The sequence below is a fragment of the Mycena indigotica genome (assembly GCF_014461135.1).
Source record: "Mycena indigotica strain 171206Taipei chromosome Unknown Mind.scaff0009, whole genome shotgun sequence".
In the NCBI taxonomy this organism is placed as follows: domain Eukaryota; kingdom Fungi; phylum Basidiomycota; class Agaricomycetes; order Agaricales; family Mycenaceae; genus Mycena; species Mycena indigotica.
In genome coordinates this window covers 3,422,048-3,447,511 of record NW_023503008.1, presented here as the reverse complement: position 1 = coordinate 3,447,511, position 25,464 = coordinate 3,422,048, and the positions used below count along the sequence as shown (strand labels likewise).

The 25,464-nt window shown below is 51.4% G+C and overlaps 13 protein-coding genes across 13 annotated transcripts; 7 read left to right on the top strand and 6 right to left on the bottom strand.

Moving 5' to 3' along the window:
- Window positions 1-407: 407 nt before the first annotated feature.
- Window positions 408-2,422, top strand: MIND_01087000 (Myb-DNA-bind-2 domain-containing protein; the record flags this gene model as incomplete). Its single annotated transcript, XM_037367441.1, has 4 exons — window positions 408-781; window positions 832-952; window positions 997-1,415; window positions 1,465-2,422. The coding sequence occupies 4 exons, from the start codon at window positions 408-410 to the stop codon at window positions 2,420-2,422; spliced, it is 1,872 nt and encodes a 623-aa protein (XP_037216835.1).
- Window positions 2,423-2,534: 112 nt separating this feature from the next.
- MIND_01086900 (DAGKc domain-containing protein) lies at window positions 2,535-4,353 on the top strand (the record flags this gene model as incomplete). The annotated part of the gene is made up of 7 exons (XM_037367440.1): window positions 2,535-2,718; window positions 2,767-2,787; window positions 2,837-3,043; window positions 3,094-3,222; window positions 3,269-3,535; window positions 3,583-3,611; window positions 3,673-4,353. The coding sequence occupies 7 exons, from the start codon at window positions 2,535-2,537 to the stop codon at window positions 4,351-4,353; spliced, it is 1,518 nt and encodes a 505-aa protein (XP_037216834.1).
- Window positions 4,354-4,546: 193 nt separating this feature from the next.
- MIND_01086800 (uncharacterized protein) lies at window positions 4,547-5,631 on the bottom strand (the record flags this gene model as incomplete). The annotated part of the gene is made up of 2 exons (XM_037367439.1): window positions 4,547-4,667; window positions 4,718-5,631. 2 exons carry the CDS (start codon window positions 5,629-5,631, stop codon window positions 4,547-4,549), a joined length of 1,035 nt encoding a protein of 344 aa, XP_037216833.1.
- Window positions 5,632-5,919: 288 nt separating this feature from the next.
- Window positions 5,920-7,209, bottom strand: MIND_01086700 (GroES-like protein; the record flags this gene model as incomplete). Its single annotated transcript, XM_037367438.1, has 4 exons — window positions 7,080-7,209; window positions 6,700-7,031; window positions 6,474-6,651; window positions 5,920-6,425 (listed from the first exon to the last, which is right to left on the bottom strand). The coding sequence occupies exons 1-4, from the start codon at window positions 7,105-7,107 to the stop codon at window positions 5,920-5,922; spliced, it is 1,044 nt and encodes a 347-aa protein (XP_037216832.1). The 5' UTR covers window positions 7,108-7,209.
- Window positions 7,210-7,258: 49 nt separating this feature from the next.
- MIND_01086600 (F-box domain-containing protein) lies at window positions 7,259-9,555 on the top strand (the record flags this gene model as incomplete). The annotated part of the gene is made up of 8 exons (XM_037367437.1): window positions 7,259-7,396; window positions 7,444-7,712; window positions 7,758-7,867; window positions 7,920-8,044; window positions 8,095-8,183; window positions 8,234-9,116; window positions 9,167-9,369; window positions 9,417-9,555. Exons 1-8 carry the CDS (start codon window positions 7,286-7,288, stop codon window positions 9,553-9,555), a joined length of 1,929 nt encoding a protein of 642 aa, XP_037216831.1. The 5' UTR covers window positions 7,259-7,285.
- Window positions 9,556-9,742: 187 nt separating this feature from the next.
- Window positions 9,743-10,785, top strand: MIND_01086500 (uncharacterized protein; the record flags this gene model as incomplete). The annotated part of the gene is made up of 4 exons (XM_037367436.1): window positions 9,743-9,947; window positions 9,992-10,067; window positions 10,127-10,326; window positions 10,373-10,785. 4 exons carry the CDS (start codon window positions 9,743-9,745, stop codon window positions 10,783-10,785), a joined length of 894 nt encoding a protein of 297 aa, XP_037216830.1.
- A 68-nt stretch (window positions 10,786-10,853) lies between these two features.
- Window positions 10,854-13,675, bottom strand: MIND_01086400 (uncharacterized protein; the record flags this gene model as incomplete). The annotated part of the gene is made up of 3 exons (XM_037367435.1): window positions 10,854-11,663; window positions 11,710-12,901; window positions 12,954-13,675. The coding sequence occupies 3 exons, from the start codon at window positions 13,673-13,675 to the stop codon at window positions 10,854-10,856; spliced, it is 2,724 nt and encodes a 907-aa protein (XP_037216829.1).
- Window positions 13,676-13,888: 213 nt separating this feature from the next.
- On the bottom strand, window positions 13,889-14,398 carry MIND_01086300 (YjgF-like protein; the record flags this gene model as incomplete). Its single annotated transcript, XM_037367434.1, has 3 exons — window positions 13,889-13,963; window positions 14,012-14,140; window positions 14,183-14,398. The coding sequence occupies 3 exons, from the start codon at window positions 14,396-14,398 to the stop codon at window positions 13,889-13,891; spliced, it is 420 nt and encodes a 139-aa protein (XP_037216828.1).
- Window positions 14,399-16,878: 2,480 nt separating this feature from the next.
- MIND_01086200 (uncharacterized protein) lies at window positions 16,879-18,126 on the top strand (the record flags this gene model as incomplete). Its single annotated transcript, XM_037367433.1, has 1 exon — window positions 16,879-18,126. One exon carries the CDS (start codon window positions 16,879-16,881, stop codon window positions 18,124-18,126), a length of 1,248 nt encoding a protein of 415 aa, XP_037216827.1.
- A 117-nt stretch (window positions 18,127-18,243) lies between these two features.
- Window positions 18,244-19,363, top strand: MIND_01086100 (uncharacterized protein; the record flags this gene model as incomplete). Its single annotated transcript, XM_037367432.1, has 4 exons — window positions 18,244-18,474; window positions 18,518-18,655; window positions 18,709-19,251; window positions 19,307-19,363. 4 exons carry the CDS (start codon window positions 18,244-18,246, stop codon window positions 19,361-19,363), a joined length of 969 nt encoding a protein of 322 aa, XP_037216826.1.
- A 286-nt stretch (window positions 19,364-19,649) lies between these two features.
- Window positions 19,650-21,048, top strand: MIND_01086000 (Protein kinase domain-containing protein; the record flags this gene model as incomplete). Its single annotated transcript, XM_037367431.1, has 4 exons — window positions 19,650-19,802; window positions 19,849-20,058; window positions 20,110-20,904; window positions 20,953-21,048. The coding sequence occupies 4 exons, from the start codon at window positions 19,650-19,652 to the stop codon at window positions 21,046-21,048; spliced, it is 1,254 nt and encodes a 417-aa protein (XP_037216825.1).
- Window positions 21,049-21,746: 698 nt separating this feature from the next.
- On the bottom strand, window positions 21,747-22,881 carry MIND_01085900 (uncharacterized protein; the record flags this gene model as incomplete). Its single annotated transcript, XM_037367430.1, has 3 exons — window positions 21,747-22,364; window positions 22,414-22,535; window positions 22,590-22,881. 3 exons carry the CDS (start codon window positions 22,879-22,881, stop codon window positions 21,747-21,749), a joined length of 1,032 nt encoding a protein of 343 aa, XP_037216824.1.
- Window positions 22,882-23,848: 967 nt separating this feature from the next.
- MIND_01085800 (Cyclic phosphodiesterase) lies at window positions 23,849-24,531 on the bottom strand (the record flags this gene model as incomplete). Its single annotated transcript, XM_037367429.1, has 2 exons — window positions 24,510-24,531; window positions 23,849-24,462 (listed from the first exon to the last, which is right to left on the bottom strand). Exons 1-2 carry the CDS (start codon window positions 24,511-24,513, stop codon window positions 23,849-23,851), a joined length of 618 nt encoding a protein of 205 aa, XP_037216823.1. The 5' UTR covers window positions 24,514-24,531.
- Between the last annotated feature and the right edge of the window lie 933 nt (window positions 24,532-25,464).

The window sequence follows — 25,464 nt, the reverse complement described above, 5'->3', positions numbered from 1 at the left end:
ATGTGGCGTTGCACTGTGTGCCGGTCGACGAGTGTCTGACGAATCACCGGAATCGGCGCCTTTGAGAGTTGGAGGCATTATAATCCGGAGGTTTACAGGCTTCGAATTGGTGCGTTGGACACTTCGTGCCATATCAAGGCCAGCGAAGGTGTACGATTGCCACTCGTTTCAAGTTTATAGACTCCCGAGACTGAGTAAAGGAGCGCAAAAGGAGGTTCAGCGGGAATAGCATGTGAAACTGAACCTGAAGCGTTAGCTCGAGATCCTCGGCCTTGGCAGTGGGATGCAGTGTGTCCAGATCGTTCTTATGTAGGGATCAAAAATCTGTGGAGTTGATCAACGAGAAACGATGAGTCGTGACTTTCACGTGATCGTTTCACACTTACCATCAACCATCACCAGCACCCATGTCCGACGATGAAGAGCTTGAGGGATTCCGGAGGGCGATCTTCGCCCACGACGACGGGGCGCCTATGTGCTTCTTCTTCCACAAGAGTCTCCACAACGCGGGTGCAAGAGAGGCGCTACAGGACAAGCTGGAGACCCACGGCGGAATAGTGGTTGAAACTGACGAGGAGGCTGACGTTATTCTGGTCGATCCGACTTCCGCATCTGGGGATCGCGACAAGCTGAGACACGCGTACAAGACGCACTCGAACGCCCAACTCGCCCGTGTTTATGTGGAGGCGATGGGGTGGGTCAACCAATGCATCAAGACCGAAAGCTGTCAACATGTGTATATCCAAAGAGCTATGGGTGGGGCCACAAGACCGGGGAGAATGTGTGTCCTCTTCTTTCTCGCTTGTGGCTATCGAATGATCTCGTCCACAGGAGAATCGAGTTTAGTGCTGAAGACGACGACAAATTGATCCATTACTTGGGAGTCCTCATACCCGACAAGTCAGACGGTGGACGACTGGGCAACGCTGTTTACCAGCGGCTCGTGGAGAATGTGGGTCTTAACCTTCCTGAGATCTTAGACTCAGATATATCCAGGCTGTCGTCATGCCAGACGAATATGGCTGGGCCAAGCGACACACCTGGCAAAGCTGGCGCGAACGATATAAGAAAAATCAGCCTTGGTTCGATGCACAGATCCGGAATTTGCGGGCAAGCGAATGGACTGCACCACATCAGCGATACGATTATTCTCGAAGAGCAGTGAAACGAGTTAAATATTTTGATGATTATGAAGACGAAGAAGAGGAGGAAGAGGAAGAGGAAGAAGAAGAGGTGGTACCCTCAAACCTCAAGCGACGAATATCAGAGCATGAATCCCAACCTACCCCGAAGCGTCCACGAACAGATCCAAGACCACCTTTCAAGGGCAAAGGGCCAGAGCAAATCACGCAGAAGAACAAAAACAAGGTCAAGGGAAAACAGAAAGCGCAACCTCAAAAAGAATCTCCTGAACGGTACGTCTGCTCTCCTCATTCCGCTGCGAGCCATTCAAGAATCCCCCAGTTTTCAAAGCTACGACCCCTTGTTCTCTGACCCACCAGTCGAACCAAGCCTGCAGCTACCTCCCATCGAAGCTCAAGATAATATTCAGCCTGTACCGTCGCCGTCGCCTGCGCCTCGAAAACCGACAGGGAAAAGACGTCAAGACAAAGCGAAAATCTTGAGCAAAGAAAAGCCCATGAACGATATGCCTGCGCGAAATACCCGGTCCCGTTCCCGATCTGTCGGGCCTGTGGCTGATAATATCGTCACGGCTGGCAAGAAAAGACGCAGGGGTGTTAATAAGAAGGGTAAGGAACTACAAGCTGTAGTTGAGAATGATGAGCGGGTTGAACAAGAGGGTGCTGTTGAGGACGAGCGACAGGGTCAGTCAGAAACACAAGCAGAAGAGAACAACGTCGAGGAACTGCTGGCAAATGTGAGTGGCGTTTCCGAAGAGCCACCACAGGATGAAGAAGAAGAAGAGATTATGCCCCCTCCTCCAGTCCCCACGAACTCTCGTATAATTGTTCAACGGCAGCAGTCACTCGAGACAGACGACGGCCAAACGGATTTGGCATTTCCAGTCCCAAGGCCTACCGCTTACCCACGCGATTCAGCACGGGAAATTCTGGGCAGTCTTCGAAGCGGAAGAATGGGTAGTCGACGACCAGAAGGAACTCGCGATTCCAAGTCACCCATCAGCTATACGACTGGGCGACGGGTACACGAACAGCAAAACTTTTCGCCTGATGTATTTTCTGCTGGACCTTTGCGGTTTGGGTCTGAGCTGCGCAGCGGTCGTTGGTCCACCATTCGCTCAAGAGAATCGAGTGCCGAATCGTTTCCGCTCAACGGGACCAGGGCAAAATCAGTTAAGCATGATCTGACGCAGCAGGAGAAAATGTCGCCCTATAACCCGCCGAGTGGGACGAGAGCAGCAGAAGTTATAAGATCAAGTTCAAGGCGGTCAAGAGTGTAGTATAAATGTACTTTTTTTTTCGCTCGCTTTTTATATCATTCGGGATGGCTTGTGATTTCTAACGCTGCCTTCTTCCGGTCATCCCCCACTTTTTCTGGGCTGAACGCCCTTCATGGTCGCCCTCTTGTCTTTTCTGTCGTTCCTTTGGCCAACCCGGGCCACACAATACGAGCCGCTCGCGCAAGAGGCTGCGTCGCGGCTGTCTGATGACGGGCTAGAATTGATATTTTCGGAGAACGGGGTGACTACAAGCTTGAGAATAGAAGAGGACGGTGTGAGGGTTGCTATTTCCAAAGGTACACACACATATTCTTGGGCCACTTGCTTCGATTGACGACGAGCAGCTGGCGTGTTTTCCCGTCCCCGTCTGTTTGGTCCCTGGTTTATCTAATCCGAGCACTCATCGTCTTCTAGACAGCGAACTCGTCCCGTATCTGCATGTGCTCTCTGCCTCCGTCGCGCTTACGCCTGGCGGACGGAGTAGCGTGTTCGACTTTTCGTGTTTGTCGACAAGAAAGAAGAACAAACTACGCCTACGCCAGATATCGGGCGATGTGACTGCGGCACACGGTGTTGCGCTGCTCAACTGGGTGGAGACTGTCCAAACGCGAGCATATAAAGGTGTGTGGGCAGTCTTTGGTTGGTCTTCATGCTGCTGACCTTCTTTGTAGGTATAAAGCCACAACGGCGATTCCTTGTCTTCGTCAACCCACACGGCGGCCAAGGCAACGCAAAGACACTCTGGCAAGACATAGTCGAGCCGATATTTGCTGCTGCAGGCAGTGTTGTCGATGTGCAATGTGAGTCTACTTCTTACTCAACAACTCATTCATTGATTTTAGGTAGATACCGGCCCTGTCTCTTCCCCGACCAACGCTGCGAATGTAGCCCGCAACCTCGATCTGTCCCTCTATGATGCTCTTGCCCCGCTTTCCGGAGACGGTATCGTCAGCGAACTGTTGAATGGACTGGCCAGTCGTCCCGATGCACGGACAGCATTACGAATCCCGATCGCCCCGCTTCCAGCTGGCAGTGGGAATGCGCTTTCGGTCAACCTCATGGGGCCAGACAAGGTCGACGACGTTAGCTTTGCTGTCCTCAATGCCATCAAAGGTCTTTTCTGATCCCTTCTACTTCTTTTTTTGCTCAAATATATGCAGGCCATCCGATGCCATTAGATATCTGTTCAGTATCGCAAGGCTCAACCCGGCGATTTAGCTTCCTCTCACAAGCATTCGGATTGATGGCAGACCTCGACATGGGCACCGAATGGATTCGATTCGTTGGTGGAATTCGATTCGTATTGGGGTACATCTGGGGGGGCATTAACTGGCGCGAAATACCAAGTGGAGATCACGATGAAGGTCGTCGAGAGCGACAAACGGCGGATGGCCGACGCTTACAACACTTTGCGGGAGACAAAGCCAATACGGGAGAGCGGCACTCCAACACTACCGCCCACCGACGCGCAAATGCCACCACTATCGTTTGGGAGCACGGATTCCCAGCTTCCCTTGGGCACAATCCACACAAGCATCACCGCTCCGCTGACCCCTGGCTGGCATACCTTCCGCACTTCGGTCCAGTTTGTCTGCGCGGGCAAATTGCCCTGGCTTAGTCGCGACAGCATGATCCTACCCATGGCGGACGACGACGGGCTGATTGACGTCGTTATCGTTCCGCCCCGAAGCGCATTCGCCAGTCTGACTGGGATGGATGGCCAGGAGGAGGGCCGCTTTATGCGGCTGCCCGACGTGTACTACTACAAGGTGGAGGTCTATCGCTGTACCCCCCGCGAGAAGAGCGGGTTTATCAGCATTGACGGGGAGAGCATACCGTACCAGCCGGTCCAGGTTGAGAACCATGCACGGTTGGCGAGGATAATGAGTGTGGAGGGCCGGTGGAAGGGCCTGGAGAGGGCAGAGCTGTGATTGTAGGATGAGATCTGGACTTGACATACTTACAGATGTATAGCGGCAATCTAATCATTGAGCAGCAGGGTCGTGAACTTGGTTGGATTTCTCGGTGTTTGGACTCTGATCAAATATTTGCATCCGATCTGCGCTTTAAATTTTGCTATTCAGGCTGATAATAAGCTCTAATTACTGCGGCAGAAATACTTTTCTAGTCCCTCATGTGCTCCAGAATCTGCTTGGCTCCGGCGAATTCGAACTCCTGCAACGTCTCATCCCACAGGCGGTCTACGACGGGGCGGAACTCTGGCGAGTACAACGGTGGCGCAAACCTGTGAGAATGTTTGTAAGTAGAGTTCAAACTTCCAAACTGGGGACTCACGGCTTGATTGCCCAGCCAGAGATGAAGCATCCATGCGAGTCTTTCCCTTGGGATACCGCCGCATCCAAGTAGGTCGACGCACCGACCTCGGAAGAGTGCCCCACAAAGGTTTTCATGAGGGTGAACATCACGAACATCATTCCCGAAGCCTCCCGGGCGAGATCGGATTTGCAGAAGCCTGGGTTAACGACGTTGACAATGACATCCTTGGGATCGATATAGTGCGCAAGCTTAAGGATAGCCATGTGGCCCAGGAGCTTGGAGACGTTGTACCGCTCGTCAAAGTCCCAGTCTTTGTCGGTGTCGAAGGAAGGGAGTAATGGAACGCTGTTGCGATTAGGGAATTTGGAGTAGTATGCAACGCCAGAGCCGACGATGGTGATACGACCGGGGGAATCGGGGGCGCGTTTACGTTTGATGATGGGGGACAAGAGAATGGCGAGGAGGAATGTGGAGAGGTAGTTGACCTGGATGACACGCTCGTGACCTGTGCTGCTGGTAGCGTAGTCGAAACACGCCTGGGCAGCGTTGAGGACAGCCACATCCAACTGGTCGAGTTCGGCGTCTACACGCTTCGCAAAAGCCTGGACGGAGTCGTAGGATGACATCTCAAGCTCCCAAACCTCGATCTTCGCATGGGGGAATTTGACGCGCAACTCGGCAGCAACATCCTCGCCCTTTTTCACAGTGCGCACTGCGAGAATGAGACGTGACAATTTGAGGTTGAGAAACAAAGTGCAAGCCTCCTTGCCGAGTCCTGTGGAACTCCCCGTGATGATGGCCGTCTTGCCAGCGAGTTGTGATCCGGTGCGCAGACTGGGTCGGCTGGGAAGGAATTGCTCGCGGGCAAAGTAGAACCAGAGGCTGGGGCAGCCAAGCTGGAGGGATTTGGAATCGTAGACACCGACAGACATGGTGGAGGTCGAAAGCAACAACTTGAAGAAGGGTGGTTCACCTTCCCGTCATTTTATACAATGATTAATAGGGAGTGGCCCACTGGTCATCGTAAGCAGGAACTAGTCAGTTTCGGAAACTGATGCGAGATTTAGGAGGTTTGATCTAGGCTGATACGGAAGCAAAGATAAGATATATCGGAAACAGGACGGTAGACCGGAAATTTTCCTTCCAGGGACTCTAGATCAGAGTTTTGCCTTAGTATGTACCTGTCTACCAGAATTCAACATACTATTACAGTTTCAGCGTTACCGCACCGTTTGCTGAGGCGCCAAAATCAATTTGGTCCCGCTAACTTGGCCTTTGCGATGCATCTCAAATGCCGTCTCCCAAGCGTTCAGTCCACCATTCAGCACCGTGACATGATTGAACTTCATGAGACCACTCGCAAGATGTACTTCTGCTGCATCCCAAAGCGGTTCACTGATGTACCATCCTTGCATCCCTGCCCCCCAAAGGAGCTGAATTTTCTTGGCGTCGAGGACATGTTTGAGAGACGGATCGGGCGAAAGCATGAGATTCAGCTTGCCGGCCTCCTGGAGGACTTGTGTAGCCAGGAGCTGGGTAACCGGAATGCTAATCGCATCGATGACAAATTTGAGCGGACCACTGGCAGCGGCGATGATCTGAGCGGCGACATCGGACGCGGAACGGTCGATAACGACGTCAGCGCCAAGAGATTTGACGTAGCCGAAATGGACGGGCGAACAAGTTGTGAGGACGTGGAAGCCAGAGAGGACAGCGTACTGGATGGCTTCGGGAAAATGAGTGAATTGGATTGAGAATGAATGAAAGGTATTACCATACGCGCCAACAGAGGAGCTGCCGCCGAGAATCAAGATTTTTTCACCTTTATAAGCCCCTTCACCCCCAGAAAGCCAGGGCTCTGTCAGTTTGAAGTGTTTGTAGAGTGAGCCAGCTGCAGTGTTGCTCGACATGGGCCAAGAGGCAGCAGAGGCATAATCAGCATCGGCGGGGATCTTGGAGCGGGTTGAGTGGAATTTAACGATGAGTAGACTAATGCTTACTTTCACTGAGAATCGCTGGTCCGCCAATGCATACTGCTGGAAGGCGCCACGACAAGTATGACTTTTGCCTCCATCGCGACTGAAGCCTGGGATGCAGAGAAATGCAATGCGATCTCCAACTTTAAACTTGGCCACATTCTGACCAACTTGAGTGACCTCTCCTGCTGCATCCCAACCAAGAACAGTCGGATAATGCTGCACGAAACCACGACGGTCGTTGTCAAAAATCTTAACGTCCACAGGGTTGATCGCGGCAGCTTCTACTCGAACTTGTAACAGTCCAGAGGAAGGCTCAGGGATGGCTATTTCCTTGAGTACATGTTTACCCCGGGCTCAAGTCAACGTCAGCTTAGCCTCCAGGTTATTGCTGTCCACACTACCTTCGAAGACGAGTGCCAGTTGAGACATTGAAGTAGCGCTGTTCCATTGCGGGCTTTTTATTCCCTTGAAACCGGAAAACTGCCGCCACGGTTCGTGGTAAGATCTGAGTTGGGACGTGGGCCGCTCAGTCGGCAAGCCTTCCACAATTGGCGTGACACTGTGACAGCACGCGATCACGCGTTTCTCCTTTCTTTCTTGTGCACTCATGCCTCCGAAACGACGTGGCAAGAAGGGCTACACTTTGCCCAAGAAGAGCGTAATAATTCGAGGAAAACTGAAGCTCCTCCAGGAAATGCCTCTAGATGTACTCTTTGAGGTAAGCCCGTCAGCCATTAACTTAGGGGGGAACTAATGTCTGCTTAGATATTCTCTCATCTCGACCCTCTCGACGTCCTGAACTTGGCACGCACAACTAAAACCTTGCGCAACCACATCATGTCGCGCTCGGCACGCTTTATCTGGACCGCCGCCTTGAGGAACGACCCCGATCTGCCTCCACTTCCAGACGACATGAACGAGCCTCAATATGTCAATCTAGCATTCTCAGAGCATTGCCACGCATGTCTGGCGAAAACCGAGCTTACTCTGTGGGCCTTCAGGACGCGACTATGTGGTTCGTGTCTCCAGGAACGGTGCGTAGTCCGCTTGACGTTCAACGCAAACTGAGGCATCTACAGCCGCTTCGACGACTACTATAAAGTGATCCAGACCATGGCTGGGCTTCAAGTACAGCAATGCAACGAACTCGTGCTGCAAGCGGATGTCAACACATCGTTGGGATACCCACGTATGTCGTTGTGTTTTGCCAAGCGAGGACACGCTTACTGATATTTGCTCAGGAACGGTATCGAGTTACGAAGATGCGGAAGAAGTTACTGCAAAAATAAACCAGCTGAAAGGGAAAGACGCTGAACGCGATGAGTACATTACCAGTCGGAAAGACTTTGTGAAGAAGAGGCAAGATGTGTGTCCGGTGTTTTTTGACCAGTAATCTTCGCTGATTCTAGTTTTCAGCACGCCTTTCTCGCAGTCAAGGCGGGGCCAAGAAGAGATCTACGAAAGATGGCGGAACGAGACGCTGCACGTGGTAAACGCAAGGACGCGTACGATGCACCTTCTACGCTAGGGTTCTAGCAAGACTGACACCATATAGCATCTGTCGACGTCTGGAGCAGATGGGATACCGCGAACAGGTGGAATATATCAATAGCAGTTCACCCACGATACTTTCCGAACATCCGCTTGTCAAATCGGTGGAGATGCTCACTGACGAGGGTACAACGACTGTGTTGGACTTTGGCTTGCAACTGATCCATGCATTACCAGACTGGAGGCTCATACAACCCACCCTGTCGCAACTAATGCAAGAGATCACAGGGAAGATGGAACGCAAGAAGCGCAAAGTGTTACTCAAAACCCGGCAACGACACTTTCTTGAAGTCCTCAAGTCTTATCTTGCCGAGCGACCTTTTGACGAGATCAACCCTCGGGCGATCGACTTCTGCGTTATGCCGAGCGTCAAAGTCATTCTACTAGATCGTTCCAAAACTGCCTACACGTCTGAAGAAAGTTTTGAGTCTCTTGTAGCCGACTTGCCTGAACTCTCAGAAGACTGGCGTCTTGCCAAGATGCAACATCTTCTCACCTTGCTTCCCTCAGGCGAGTCTAAGAATCCAACCATTCTTGAACGCGCGACGACGTTCTTCCGCTGCACGGAATGTAGCGAGCCAATCGGATACCCTCGAGTTCTAGCTCATGCCTGTCTAACGACCCTTGGACATGGACACAGAAACCGCGATGAGGACGACGACGAAATCCAGCTGTACAGCAACCTCGACTCAGAGCCATGGGATGTCGACGGACAGCGAATCTCATATTTCCCGGAGGCGGTCGCGTCGGCTGTGGCTATTGTCCGTGCTTGTGAGCTAGATGTTGTTCGCACGACCTTGCAGGACATGGAAGACGTTCGTGCATGGCTCGAATGTCTTTCGTGTCGACACAAGTCTGGCAAGAGCGTCTTCAGGTGGCGAAAAGCGGTTTGTCATGCTTGCCTTGCGAGTTTCTAACACTTACTGGCTCTTTTTAGATTCTCCACGACATGTACCACACTTCCTCGAAGGAAACTGCCCGTTGGCAGCTCTTGGACGCTGACGAGTCGGAAGCGGCGGAGGCTCTCGAGCAAAAAGGCTATGGCGTGAACTGTGTTGATGCACTCGACTTTATGTGTGCCAAGATTGGCTGCCGCCAGCCACTATCTTTCCCGCAAATGCCTGGCCACATGTCTATGAGGTATTGTGCCAATGTTCATGTTGGGCGGGGAACTGAAGGACATATAGCCATGGTATTGACGAACCAGAGCTTGATGAGGACTATGTGCTCCATGAGGATGCATCGATGCACCAGCCACCTTTCCCGCTTGTGCTTCCCCATGGGTCGCTGACTCGGAAGCAAGCCAAGCCTACTCGGACATTATAGAGGTCCCGTAAGATCATAATTAGATGCTAAGTATACCTGTTTTCGTCATACTCGAATATAATGCGAGTGGAAGGCATTTGCCTCAATAGATTATATCATTGCATGTGAAAATCGCGTTCGGTCACACCATCAATCATCAATCATCAATCACATGTGACCGTGATTCAACAACACTGCTCTTTCCTCGATGTACGGACGCTCGCACTCCGACGAGATGAAAGCCTTGAAAAAGGCATGCCGCAAAGCCAACCGTCCAGCAATCAGACTGCCTGCGCTTCGCACACCCGATAATCCACGCGGGGAAGGGACGCGCCTAATAAAAGGTCATGCCGCAATCCAGGCAGAAATAGCACGCGATAACGCGAAAATAGAGGAGTACCGGAAACGAGAACGTTGGTGAATACCTTCCGCGCGCTGTCTCACTAAAAACCAGTAGCAAACTCTATATGGCGACAGTGCGAAAACATGCGGGGGCAGGAGCTAAAAGACTTCTTGGATCGGCACGCGAGACGGTGCGCTGGCCGATGTCCCCTGCTTTCTCTCTTTTCTGACTCGCTTACCTACCACTCAGGCAGGAAAACCATCGGAAATACACTGCCAGCAAACGAAACCGGGAAAGATTGTTTGAGCTGGAGCGACCTGGAATGACGGCTATGTACCTGCTCTGGGCCGCTGATATTGGGGATAGAGTCATACCCAGCGCATTTGCGCTCCCAGTGGAAACAGAAGTTGAAGGGAGCATCGACGAGGTCATAATCGTGGACATCTCCGGTAAACTATCTAATAGTCCTATTTTCTCCTGACTGAGGATACCTAGGGTCGCGCTTGGGAAGCGTCCTCCTTATGAAAGAGTGTGGAACGATGGCAGCGTGTTGTATCCGCCAGGGGTACCTGCCTTGCTCAACGCAACACATCAACGCTGTCGTGACCTTGCGCATACTCGAAGTTTGTCGCCAGATGACGCTGGAACGACCGAAGCTGAGGGCTCATGTGTTCTATCGAATGCTCTGCGATAGGACCGACCATCCCCACCAGTCTTACCGCGCCAAGCAGTTCAAATTGGCTTTTGACTCGTATATGGCTATTCGTGCTCATGCCGAAGGACAAGGCCACGTCCTCCCATCTCACTCACTGTGGACTAAAACGTCCGAAAACGACAAGGAGAGTATCCAGAGCTGGTTTACGAACCGCATGGACGCACTACCGCTCCACTCAAATAATACCACGTGATCGCGTTCATTAAATATCACCAAGTACTTTTATATCGTCGACAAAAACATTACAATTCGTCTAGATAATCACATTACGCGGGCAGCACCTTCTCTCCTGCCATAAATCTGCGCCAACAGTCCAAGCACCCCGCGGTCGTCCTCCAACCTCTCTTCGTCCTCATCCGGCTCGGTCCGGCCCGCTCCGCCGGCCCCATCGACATAGGACTCGCCCAAACCACTCCCAACACCCCCGTCTGCCGATAAGTCCTCCGTCTTAATTTCGGGTCTCGGTGTCTTGGGCGTGGTTGGTATACTCGCCGCCGATTCGCCCAAAACGGCTGTTTGCGCCATTGACGCCCTGCCAAAGACTGATGACGAAGTTGCATGGGGCCCAGCTAGAGCTGACATATGGAGCATACTCCCCGCCAGCCCACCCACAACCCTTCTCCGCTGACTTTGTCGCAGTCTATCGTAGTCCTGGACCGTGGACTGGCCCAAATCACGTCGCCTGGGCAACTGTGAGCCACTAAAGTCCGCAATCCGGCTCAGGTATAGCGAGCCAGCGGGATCTGCGGGACTCCAGTCCGGATTCGCCGCCTTGAAGTTCAGGAAGCTCTTCTCCATCTTGCCCTCGTTCGACACCATCCGCTTGTCTTCGATCTGGGTCGGCGCGCCGAACTTGACGTTGCCGTGTCGCTCAAAGTTGAACTCCGCAAAGCTGCAGACATACCCGCGTCCGTCCACGTGCACCGTGAACTCACGGAAAAAGTCGATGATTGCGGGCGCACAATCGGGTAGAGAAAACCATAGCACGAACGGCGTTAGAACGACGGACACGAGCTCTTCTACGAAGATGAGAATCTTCATTGCGAAAAGTTGGCCGAATGCGGTGTGGGTCTGACGCGCTTTTAGTTTCTAATAGAAAAGAAATGCTTGAACCCACCCGCTTGCTGTGTAGTTGGTCTTTCCAATCGTCAGGCATGTAATGGGTGTACCCGATAACTTCCGTCATCAAGAACTCAGGGTCGAAGACCTTGTTCTCTTCAGGAATCATGCCCCGCGCGACAGCTAATACCGACCCAAACACACCCAAGTAGAACAGCACCGTTCTGTGTGGGGTTATCTCGAAATGGACAAAGATGTCTGGATCAAGGACGGTGGCGAGGAAAAGCACAGCAGCAAAGGAACCAGAGACAAATGCAACGAAACGCATGAGCAGCGCAACATTCTCGTTTGGGAATTGCCCGATGTACATGTTGGCGAATGGATGGGACTCTTTGAGCCGCCGCGAGAAGAGATGGGGCAGCTCGTTGAATTCGCGGAACTTCCATTGCGCGTAGGACGTATATCGCCGACCACTGATCGTTGAAGGGTCTTTGTGGTATTCCTCAAAGTACCGGAAGAAGGAGTACATGAGCAGATAGAGCACGATGAACGGCGCAAAAATGGCGTTGAGAATTCCCATAAAGATAAATCGGCGGCGGAGTCCGTCGATTAGTGCTGGACGATTCTTCGATTTGAGGAAAACCTTGCGAACAGCACCGTGCTGGTCGAATAAGTACTCCATCAAGCAGAATCGCAGGTTCCATTCCAATGCGCGGGTGAGCATCTTGCCATTGCCTTGAGCTTCCGTGTCGACAAACCGTTTCAAGGCATTAGGCAACGGAACCCGGAGGTCCAGCAGGTCCTTGTTGAATAGTGCTATCAAGTAATTCTCTTGTCGGAGAATGCGATTAGCGATGTCGTGCGCATCTAGCTTGGCTGTCGTCGTGTCGCTCGTTTTGGGAATGTTAGACGAGAGAGCAGTGAGTGGGTTTTCTTCACGAATCGCGCCTATCCGACGAACGACCTCTGGCCAGGCAATGGTCTGAACATCCTCGTCTGGGATCTTGAGTAGGTGGGTGTAAAAGTTGTACATGTCGACCAGTCGGAATATACTGAGCACGAAAGCGACGATTTGCCAGACGTAGAACGCAATAAAGAGGATGAAGAAGAGGAGTGTGAAGCCAGAAAATCTGGATACGCAGCGGGAAACCACAACGTCTGAAAGCTTCATGGATGTTTCGTGTCGTATGCGTGAATAGTCAACACAGCCGAGTAGGAATGTGGAGAATCCAATGACGAATCCGACCGTTCTACGAAACTATTTCAATAACCGGAGCAATGAGGGCCAAATAAAGGACGCACAATAGATTGAGCCCTCGTGAAAGAGCGATACTGTAGATGCCCTTTCCCTCATAGTAGAAATACACCTCCTGGAGGAATGCGTCCAGATTATAGACATTAACCCAGTTCCATAAGGCTCGTTCGTAGGCATCCAAGCCACCCATTTGCCGATTTGGTCGGTCGTTGTTGCTTGTGGATGTTCGGCTTTCGGAACGGGGGACGGAGTCAGGAGAAGGAGTCGTGTGCAGTGGTAATACAGAGGGAAGTGTCTTGCCCGCTATGGAGTACAATGGCCGCGACCTCGATTCTACTGGAGTCGGAGTTGACGAGGTCTTTGACTTGGCCTTTGATTTGCCTTTACTCCGTGAAGCTCTCGTTGTAGTCGAAGTAGTTTCGACCATAAAGCTGGATGGGGGGACCTCATCATCGCCGTTGTCATTGTCCTCTTGTTGGATATTTGGGTGGAGGACGGCGGGGCCAGAGTCCCACGAGACATGGTGGCCATGGCGCGATTTCGAGAGTGGGATAGACTCTTCCTGCCTTCTGAGACTAACTTCCCCTTCGTCACCGCTACTCCGTTGCTCGTCTTCCTCCAGCACAGACTGGTTGGCTTGTGTATACCCTTGATAGTGCCGACCACTGGGGTTTAGCATCGCAAGAAAAGGCCGGGACGAGGAAGTGCTTCCAGCTGCCGACTGGTAATATGACGAGCGGGACCCCGAGCCCGGTCGGGACGAAGTCATTATGGGTCAATGGTGGGAGACAGGAAAAAAACGCCGCGTGCGCTAGATTGCGTACGCGACTCGAGGCAGACAGAGCCGAAAATGTCACGTGTCATACATTTGTCTCTTTACACAACCACTACTTGTCGGGCTACTACTGCGGTACAGCTGCAGTGCATTCGATCTCAAAGCTGTATTTCCTCAGAAGGGCAAATCGGGAATGTCCAAGGAAACTCACACGGCTCCAGCAAGCGGCAAGGCAACAACTTGAACACAAGTGCGGGCGGGCATGTTATCGGGATCGAAGAACTGCGGCGGTTTAGGACAGGGTCACTTTTTGTGGTTGGTGAGTCTTACTTCAGCATAGACCTCGTTCATTGCCCTGAAGTCGCTCATGTCTGTCAAGTAAATATTTGCTTTGATGATGTGTTCCATTCCCGACCCAGCTGCCTTGAGGACGACTGACACGTTCTCCAATGCACGGCGCTAAAAATATGTATAGGCTCGCTAAGGGATACAAAGACTTACTGTCTGTGCCTTAATGCCGCCCTCGACGACCTTGAAGTCGTTGGTGCATCCAATATTACCAGAAACATAGACAACTCCATTCGACACTGCTGCCTGGGCTATATCTCGGTTATTTTCCGCTTCATCAAAAGCTTCAAGAGAAAACTCGCAGAAGACAGGCATCGCTGGGATTGCGTCTGGAGTGAATATAAGTTTCTTTGTTGTGCTCGGCGCCATGGAAGTAGAAGGAGAAGAGCAAGATTCAAGGTTGACGGACTGGCTACCAGACACTATCTACATATCCGTCCCGAGAAGCCCCGCGCGCTGTTACCGTCTGTCGAACAATTTCTTTATCAGGGCGAAGAATATTTGCGAGCATCAAGATGCATCAAGGTTCTTCAACGACTGCCTCCCTCCAAATCCGTCTAGATCTGTCTTTTGGCGTTGACCGACCGTGATCACGTGCTTCGTAATGTGGCACATCCAACCCGAGCCGACCTTGTAGGACATGGGCGTTTGAATCGGAATAATGCCACGCCTCCTCCTCCCTGACGCATCGCCCTCCTAAACTCTCCTGATTCCCCATTGCTTTATTTTCTCTGGATCGGCTGCATGGCGTTCGATCTCTTCCACTCCGAGGGCAGCCACAGTTGTGTGCTGTGAGAACTCCAGCAGGCGTGCTGCCCAGAATTTGGCCTTTTCCGCGTTTCCAAGTGCTATGTAAGCCTCCAGCAAGCGGTTGAAATGGATTACTTTCAGTTCGATCAACTCTACGCCGGCATTGTTCATACTCTCGAGGATCGCTTCACTGTGGGCAGTCACATGATCATTAGGCAATGCCCGGTCTTCAATCCATCTTGTAACGACAGGATCGTTCTCCAAGTCGTCAGGTCTGCCATCATCCGGATGTTCGTCAAGAACCGTCTCGATCTCGTTTGCTGTGTTGACCATATCCGTCAGAATGGCTAGTCGTGTCGTATCATCCGTAGCGGACGCATCATCGGGTAATGAACAAGAAGGACAAGTGCAGTTGAAATAGTATTGGTTTTCAAAAAATTCTTGGCGCTCATGTCGAGTGAATAGTTGGAAATGACGAGGCCCATAAGCAATTAAGAGCTCATCACCTTTTGCGATAGGCCGAAGAGCGTGGATAGAAACAGCAAAGGCTTGAGGATCCCATGATGCTTGAACGTTAGGCGTACAGCTAAGAAGCTGCTTGAGTCCAAAATGGCGACAAAATGCTGAGAATACCTATGGTTGATCCTAGAAATATCAGAACAAAGAGCGCTGTGTTCAGCAGTGTAGTTGCCGGGCAGCGGGTTGCTGAAGACGATGGCGTTTTGCGACATGATGTTCCAGAAAGACCCGTCGCAGCTGTCTAACGCTAAAACTTGTTCTTGTTCATCCTTGGAGAGCCGTGTGGCGATAAACAAGTGTGCCGCATCTAGTATCATTGGCTTCAGTTCTGACCAGGGCCAGGATTGCATTTCGGCCGCATCCACCAGCGCTTCTGGTGGCTGGCCTGCTGGAATCACAAGTAATGGCCTCTCAACCACAACTGTCTCGCCCCGTTTTATGTCCCTAGCAGCAAACACGCCTTTTCCCGCCAAAGTACTCGGACCAATGGTGTACATTCCAGGCTCGGAAGCGCTGGGAAGTGTTGGCCGAAAACCACTCTCATCAAGCGCGTCTTTGGTGTTGCCCCAGAGGAGACATGCCGTACTGGGCTCGTTAGAGTCCTTTGGAAGTCGGATGGCTTTGAGTAAACTGACGGCGCCATTGGGAAGCGTCATTTCCGCGACCAAATCGTTCATTGGATCATCAAAGAGCCTCAAGTTTGTCGGGAGTGACGTCGCTGTGCTAAATCTCAGTGCATGCCGAGCTGGGAGACAAGTTCTAGAGGGGAGTATTCTTCCACAATTTTGTGCGAGTCGAATCTAGCAACGAGTTAGGAAAGAAGGGTGAATGCGAATAACACAACTGCTGGCCAAAAAGATTTCATCGTGAGAGAAGGGAGAAAGTTGTTGACGACGACGTAATTGAGTCAGAGGCTCGACAGCCGACCGAAAAAAAATTCAGGCGCCCAATTCAAAGTAACGCATACAGTTCTACCCTCTCAAACACAAGCAGGTCAAGATGGCCGAAGGTGAGAGCAGGTAAACGCTGTATGACACGTGATCGTGGAGAGGGAAGGGATCGTCGAGGGATGCCAAGCCGCAAGCGGACGATCGTGAAAGGCTTATATCCTCTATTGCAGGCCAACAGATTTACAATGGGTTTCAGGCCTAGGGATTTATTCAAATACCGCCATTGCACAATTCGCCTAACTTAGGTGCCGCATCTCGCCGGAGCCGCCCAACAAGTCAATAATGGTAGTCCAGTAGTAGTTTATAGTATCGTTCGACTTGAAGCCCTAATATCTGAATCCAATTGAAGTGATACTGGTGACTGGGGTGGGCTAGCGTTTGTCTCTTATGCTGGTGATTGGTGGATGGCTTGTTTTGCGCACTGAAAGCCTCGCCTCATCCATGGCGATGCTAACTGAAAGGCAGAGAGATCGACGAAACTCCCTGATTTGGCACGTGCGCTTTCGCATGTTCACTTCGCAACCACCGATCATAGCAACTATACTGTTTCTTTTGCCCTGAGTGCAAAACTCGTTCGGGTTTATAAATGGCGAAAGTCCCTTCGGCGCCATTGAATACACCCTAGAACCCATGGCATCCGAGTCACCAGCCAAGTTTGTGGACGGTCATTTACTCCTGCAATATCTTACACCGGAGCCTCTCACACTGATCATCTATGTGGTCAGCGTTATCCTTGGCCAATACTGGCAGAACCCTCTGGCCTACACCGTCATATCGCCATTTGTGTTCCTCTCAATCGGGTTCCTCTTAAAACCGCTCGCATTCTGCATTATAGAGGCACTGTGTCGCTTGGCTGACCTCAGCAATGCGCCCATCATCGAATGCATGCCTCCTGTCGTATTGCGGACGCAAATCACCGCGAAGTCACTCATTACTTTCCTCATTCTTCCGACTGCTGCCCTCGCACAAATCGCCCTCCAGCCACTCGTCGCGGTGCCATGGACTCCGCTCCTTCGTGAAACTATGTTGTCAATCACCTTTTTCGCGCGGCATATGTTCACATATCAAATACTCGGCCATCCTGGCTTGATGTTGTTCTTGCTGGCGCCAGCCATCTTCTTGCGGCATCGCGCCAGAGTTGCGTCGGTGCTGAGCTATGCATCAATGGGTTGTGTCATATTATTGACCTATGCATTGGCCCTCAACGTCTTGGGAAGGGAACACCTGCAAATATGGTCGGATTCCGGGTCCTATGTCTGGCTCCGTGACCACCTTCGTTGGCAGGCTGCGAACATTACTTCCCCAATGAGCGTTTGGCTCGGAGGGCTCATTTTTTTCCTGGAAACGTTTTCGCTGCTTACTACCGATATATTCGACACCCTTCTGCGCCGGGCGTTGGTCATCGATCCGACTCTGTGGCGCGTAAACGACAACTACGAGCCTCCCACTTGGCACTGCTCTGATTTCATTGCCTCCTTCGTGCGTTCCACCGCCGTCCCAGCAACGTTACTGCTTGCAGGACTCTTCTTACAAGAGGGCCGTGAACACTGCGCAACCCGGACATGGGGCATATATCTGGTCTCTGTCATAGCACTGAGCGTTATCATGTTAACCTCATCTTTTTTGATGCTGCTTGCTGTGGAGCACTTTGGGCGACCCTCGTTGATGAATCCGCACATCTCCGCCTTCGAATTGGCGGCCCTTCACGCTGGGGTCTTTGTGTTGACAAGCGAGAACGGCAGCTCGTTCCTGCAGGCGTTCAACGAGGTTAACCAAGAAATGATGGAGGCGGACCCTTGGGAAGAAGACTCCGAGTCAGAGTGCTTAGAAGAGTCGGAGATGAAGGACTCTGAGTTGGCTGTGTCGTTGATGGTATAACTGAGAGTGCCTATACGTGTAATATTAATCGTAGTCCAACCACCATAAAAGTAACTAGATAAATCTGTAGCTATCATCATCAACCGCTGATTATGTAATCATACTGCTTTAGCTGCCATGTCCTCCTCGTCGACGACGGAAACCAAGACGTTTACTCTTGAAAAGTACTCCCGCGCCTACTCCAACAAGAAAGAAAGCAATGGCGGCTCTGAATGGCAACACTTTACGAATCCTGTTTTGCGTTTGATTCTGGATATGAAGATGTCACCCGAGAAAGCAGAGTCGTTTAGACTACGCGTTGTTTGGACAATGCATAGCTCTGGTACCGCCCCACAGGATATCGTGCTTGTGCGCCGTCATTGGCCGGCAACTTGTGCTGATTAATTTGCAGGAAGATCTTGACCTGCTTTCGTTCTCTTCTCTCAGTGATGTTTTCAAGAGTGAAAGCTCTCCGCTCAAGGGCGTCTATCGCGAGACGACATTTGGCTTGCGCTATCTCTATGTGCCAGAGTCCTCCGCGTCGCAAAAGGTGATTGAAAAACCGCCTCGATATCTGACTTGTAGAGTCCTAACTCGTGCCAGGTTTATCGGCGTTTCCAAGTCTCCTTCTCTTCGTCCGTTGTAACCCAGCAGCTCGTCGATGCTATTAGTAGTGTATGCCCCTGCAAGACCACCGAACCAAGCACCTTGGAACGAAAGAAGACTGCAGCAGTTCGTGTCCAGCCACCACCACCGCCACCACCAGATCCCATTCTTGCTGAGCCTCATTCGCATTCTCGTTTCCAGCCCTCCGCCGTCAGATTCTTGGAGCCCAACAGCTCGATTGTACTCAGTGGTCCCCCGCGCTTATCTCCTCTAGCTGAAGCGCCGTCACTCTGGCCAGCGGAATCTGAAAAGACAGCAGTACCTTTAGACTCGTCTCCGCCACCCGCTCCCACGCCATCTCCCATCCTGCCAGAAAGCGCAGTGCCGCCACCCTCGTCGCTCCCGACAGCAGATCCAGATTCTCACGCACAGAAAATCGCAGACTCCCTTCGTGAAGCTACGGGACTATACGAGATGCCCTACAGCCAACTCGCAAAACTGGTAGGCGATGTGGTAAGAGAGGATGGGTTCACTCGTTTGGTTTGTCTTTTTCCTCTTAATCAGATTTATTATCGAGCATTTCCATGTTGTACAGATGGAGAATTTGTCTAGCATGTGGGTTGCGAAGGCGCTGGCGACAAGTCCCGTGTAAATGATTTTGTGTCTGTATTCTCAGTGTTGTTTGTTCGAACTCGTTCAAGTTGTAAACGAATGTCTGATCACGGGATGTCGGACTTCTTTAACTTGTACTCTGACCACTATGGACGAGTTCCCCATCTCCAGCTCCCCGTTTGCTGGACCCAGCATCTGCTCGTTTTTTTGGCTCTGATAATAAAGGTGGCCAAAGCGCTAGTACACTAGAACGCTTTGACCCTGTCATGGTACAAAGACTTCATATATAAGAATGGTAGCGGCTCCACGCGTCCTTTCATCGAACCATGGCCCCGACTCGCAGAAGTTCGCCTCGCATATCCTCCAGAGCCCCTCCTGGCTATAATCACAAACGAATTGTTGACGGACTGACGTTGGGAGCACGATATCGACGCAACTATGCTGGCGTTCATGACGGAAAAGAACCTTTTTATCCTCCGGTGAGCAGGTATCCAAAGTCATACCCTTGCCCTTACAGCTTTCTAGCTCCCGCTTCCAATTCCAAAGGACATTCAGCCAGCTGACCCTCGTGGGCCGGGCTTAACCCTCAACGATCTTGAATGTGTGAAGGCACTGGGAAGAGGCGGGAATGGGAGCGTCCTGCTAGTACGGACTCGTGGGCCCGCAGCCGAGGGTGGGTCAAAAGTGTTTGCACTCAAGGCCGTTGGGAAGAAGGCTTTAAGACAACGGGAAAATGTGTGTGTGTATATCTTATTCGCGTCGGCCTTCCACTGATGTGTTGCTCAGTCTGAAATCGACAACGATAACTCCCGTGAACGGACAGCGCTTGTCACCATGGACTGGCATCCATTTGTGTGTGGGCTTCTCCAAACTTTCTATGACGAACGGAATATCTACTTTCTCCTCGAGTACGGCTCTGGTGGCTCTTTCTCGGACCTCATAACAACGCAAAATCGTCCAATGACTCCTGCGCAAATGGTCTTTTACTTTGCCAACATCATGTGTGGCTTGGAACACCTCGAAAAGTCAGGCATCGTCCACCGAGACCTCAAACCCGGCAACATCCTTGTCGGAGCGGACGGTTACCTTCTCATCTGCGACTTTGGGCCTTCCATGTTCGTTCCTGAGCCTGGCGCGTCAACCAATCCAGGTACTTCTTTCGCGAATGGTGAAGGAACAACGATGTACCAAGCGCCGGAGGCATTTATCGATGGCCATCGTGGGCAACCCCCCGACGTCCGCTATGGCACGGCGATCGACTGGTGGTCTGCTGGGGTCATATTGTACGAAATGGCCACAAACGAATTCCCTTATGACCCACAATCATCACGCAAGCCGGAGCAAAGAATAGCAGATGCGGGCCCTAATATCGGAGAAGAGATGTTCGCGCTAATCCATTCTCGTCCATTTCAATGGCCAGCGCAAATCCGTGTCGGCAGAAAACTGAAGAATCTTATCAGCGGCCTGCTGACCATCAACGCCAATGAGAGGCTTGGAGCGTGCGGGGGCTTTGACGAGGTCAGGCAACATCCGTGGCTGGTCACGGTCGACTGGCCCAGGATGCGGCGGAAGTGGTATCTGGTGGGCTGAACTCTGTTTTCGTTTTCCGATAACTGATGCTTCTCTCAGCCACCAACCTTAGATACGAGGCCATTTCCAGACCGGCCTTCAAAGCCTGTGAAGCGTAGTCAATACCCTGGACTTCACTTCGTAGAGTCGTCGTAATACTTTGTCTGTGGTTCTACAAACCAACTAATTCTGGGACGCATCAATCCTCTTCCATGTGTTGTCCACGGTTCAACAAACGGAACTGCCTTCGCTCTGTCTTCGTTCTCTTTTTGTTACTCCCTTTGTTGTCCTCGTTATTGTCTTTCGTGGAAAAGTGATCCCGATGGCCATTTCAAACCATTCAAACTGGGCAATTTGCCATGCAAGGACGGCATGTGAGCCTCGTGGCGCCATCTATTCAGAACCTAATTGTTCTTGGAGATCGCATCGGCAACCGTCCTTTTTTGTTCTCTGCGCGCTGGTATCCAAGGGCCGTTTCTACTGTTTATTCATTTAAGTTATCTGTATGCTGCGGGGCTATCGTATACGACGTGAAAAATGCTACTTGTACAGGCTGGTCCTGGACGACGGTATAAACGAAACAGAGGAGTGCGAAATTAAGCTCGGCCAGAGTCGTATATCCAAACAAAAAGCGGTCTCGTGGCTCGAAGCATTGTGGGCATGACTTTGTAGAACTGCTCAAAGTTCGATTCAGAAAGCGAATAGCGACAAAGGGAGTGTGGGTGTGCTGCTCCATTGGTGGATTGGAGGCGGACCAGAGAGAGAGAGGCAGAGAGCGGTTGGAGGGAATAATGATAAGTTCGAAGTGAAATGGTGGCGAAAGCGGTGAGGAAATGGCCCAAACGGGGGGGTCCTCAGACGCTATGAGCAGATGAGACGGAAATGGGGCGAATGCGAGCTCGACCACGTTTGGGAGCAGCAGCGCCATCGTCAGATGCGTTATCATCAGCGGCCAGAGCCGCCCCTAAATCGACCTTGTCCGTGACTTCAGCCTCCTCGTCAGAATAATAGACAGTTGCCGCATCATCGTCGTCGTCATCTTCTTCCCCCTCTTCCCCCTCAGAGACATAGCTATTCCCGCGGTTGTGTACCCACTTGGTGTACCACTGACCCAGGAACAGCTTGAGGTCGACAGGGAGCCCGAGGTATTCGGCATTGCGAGCAATGCCCTCCCACTCAACCGAGCCGTCGTTCAGACTGTCCTCGATAAAGGATGTGCTGCCGAAATACATCCAATGTATGAGCAGGTGAATCGATGTGGGGTCGGGAATGGGGAGGAAGAGAATGGGGTGGTCGGGAGAGCATGGCATGAGACGGGGAAGGCGGTTGGTGGGGACGGCAAATTGGCCTGAGGGAGTGGGTTGCGACGGCGCTTGCGTGAGAGCGGCAGTGCTAATAAGGTCGAGCGAAGACGCGCCACTGAACAAGCTTCGTAGAAGGGTGGAGTGGGCACAGAGGTAGTCGACATGCAGCTAGTATTCGGTTAGTCGACCCGTTGTGGCCATAGATACGATAACGAACCTTCAAGGAAATCTTGGGAACTGCATTCAATGCTGGTTCTGTGACTCGTCGACTTATGCCGGGTTCAGTCGTTGGAGAGAACGCGGTTAATGGTTTCCCAGGAGGATGTGGTACAGGAATGACTATTAAACGAGTCAGGCTTTAAACTTTTTTGCTATCGCGATCGGGCCACATACCAAGGGTACAGTCTGCAGTCTCTGGCTTGTCCCACAACTCGGGTGCATAATTACGGAGTTGCTCAATAATATACTCGACAGGCACGCCCGCGAGAGAAGGTGGAGGAAAAGCGCGAGGCGTAAACAACGACGCGGTCGAAATTGGGTCGGAAGGTTTCAAAGGGGAGGACTGTGACTTGGAACTGCCAGACCTGCAGCGGGGCATTTTGGTGGGCTGGGAAGGATCCTGATGCTGGTCGACTGTGGGGGTTTTAACATCCGAGTCAGGGATCGTGTTATTGTTTGGCGACATTGCAGGCGGGTGTACCGAGTTAGGCAGTCGAGACCCAAGTTGAAGGCGGAGAGGAAGATTGGAAGGAACGAATCGGTGATTGAACCTTATAGCAGCTTGCCCACCTTATTGTTTTTGCCATCACCATCGTTTGATATCCCCATTTGGACACCGACGCGTCTGTCGCGATCTTGATCAAGCCAACAATAGTAAAGTGAGCAGCGCAATAAGGAAAGTGCCAAAGTGGGGATATCTGTCGGGCGCTCGACAATTTGATGCGGTATGACTTGTGCTCTGCCCTGGAGCCGCCTGAATCAACCGACATTGAGAGTCAGGTTGAATCTCTCAACTTTGACGAGAAGCGACTACGAGAGTGTCGGACCGTAAAATGACTTTGCCGCAGCCGAGCGAAATATCAGAAAATGTCGGGTCGCTTAGCACCGACAGAAGTTGTGTCACAAGCTGGGACCCACAAGTGTTGGGTGGGGGAATTCGAAATGCGAGAACCGCGACGAAAGCGCATTGCACTCTCCGGAGCGGAGCTAGAACTCGTGCTATTTCCATCCACCTTGGACAGTAAAGGGCAACTTTCTCATCGCGAATAGTTGCTCCAGGCCCCGAGTTCACAGAGTAGGCCATGCCTGGTAATTTTCATTCCGAGGAGCAGAAGATGTAGGAGTTGGAGAGTAGTGGTTGGTCGGAAGCACACACGCTGAATTGGGATACGACTTGAGGCGAAACAGCCGGAGAGGTCGGTTAATAAGGTTGAATCAAACGCATGGGTCGCGGTAGAGTGTCGAGGGTCACACAGCTAGAAGGTGAAAACGCGCCAGCTGGCACTATGGTGGTCAGAAGGAAGAAATTATTGCATGATGTGATTCGATGTGACATGGTTTTGGGTGAGCTACCAGAGGCTGCCAGGCAGGCGGTGTAATTGTGAGATGTAAACACTGGTCTTCATTCATTCAACGCTAAGTACTGCAGAGAGCTAGGATTCAATTTGCAATGGAATTTTTTTCTCGATCACCCATGTTTCGACCGGTCCATCGCACCGAACAACCCAGATTTCCACCATCTGCAGTCCAGCTAGCCAATCCTGAGCCTCTTCGGCTGGCTTATCTCGACTACAGTCAATTCTTACTCTATCGTCTACCGTTCTGGTCCTCGTCGATAAAGCGTCGTAGTACCTTGTCCGTTCTCCAGTGGCCGCATGGTCATCTGTGATATAGCACAGGGAGAGATGGGGGAATTTTGGCGTGCGAGGGCTAGAAATGTTAAGGTGCTGATGGATATGTCCATGTAGCGCAAGGAGATCGGGGCTTGGTCGAACAGCAGCATAGACTGAGCGGAAGTAATGGTCGCCGATCTCGATGGAGTCAAATACAACGTTCAGCGGAGCGGAAAGAACCGGAAGGGCAAGTTGAATCCCTTCAAGAGTCGGCTCTGGATCTCTAGGCAGCGCTGCCAGTGTGACATGGGGATCAAAGCGAGGGTAGGAAGCTTCGCTGGTGTTTATAAGTGTCCCAGCCTGAGGGCGGATAGCCATGATTGCTTCGAGTTTCTGGGCCTCGGTTTCATTGGGAACGAGCCACAGTGTTAGACCTTCGTGTTGTTAGAAGCGAACAATCCGGTTCCTGCGCTGAGCACACCCATCGGCCACAGAGAAGTCACAGAGATGAAAGAGACAGTCACAGGTCATGTGATCGTTGATGACTTGCAGTTGACCACGATGACAATGTCGGCCCCACAACAAGGCTTTGTTCTCAACTGTCGGAGTCAAAACGACAACAACGGCTTATTATAAAGCTATTTGTCTTGGTGTCTTCTTGCCATATGTCTCTCCTAGCAACCTCCTCTGTTGAACTTGAAGGTGGAAACTCTCAAGGCTTGATCTGTCACTCCTTTGCACTGCGATGTCTGCTCGGCTCCTGTCTGCTTTCTATTTGGGCTCTGCCTCTCGTTTCTGCGGCCCATTGATCATCGGTGAATGGGTGGATTTGAATTCAGCGAAGTAGGTGGGTTATTTGATTGAAAAAATCGATTGGTCTGATCCTCATCCAATGTGGTATTACGAATTAATGAAGCATCTGGCGATATCTTACCTGTTTGGCAAATTTTGCTCAATACTCCAACCTCACACTCAAGATTCACATCGTACTTTGGACTCTGAAGGCTGTCAAGGGTTGTAGTTTGTCGAGACCCCTGGCACCAATAATTGGTCCTAAATGCGGACCAACCCCAGACCAACAACTTGGAATATATAGGTATTCTGTAGGAACTGTACCTGTGGGGTGTCTGGAACAACACTTTTTGCTACATATGTTCGTTGCATCTGTACGGGAAGGATCTTGCCAACTGGAATGAGGTGAAATCCAGCAACTCGATGAGTACACGCTTAACAGGGTCGATATTCCGACTCGATAATGGTATTATGCTGCGTATTTATGGTAATGTAGTTACAGCTGTTTCAATAAACCTTGAGACTAACAAGTTTTTTTCTGGCCAAAGGTCTTGCTCGGAGATATTTTTGATGGCTGATAGCGCGCACCTTATTTGGGTTATTTGACTGCGGCTAATGGCCAAGGCATTGAAGGCAAGCCAATG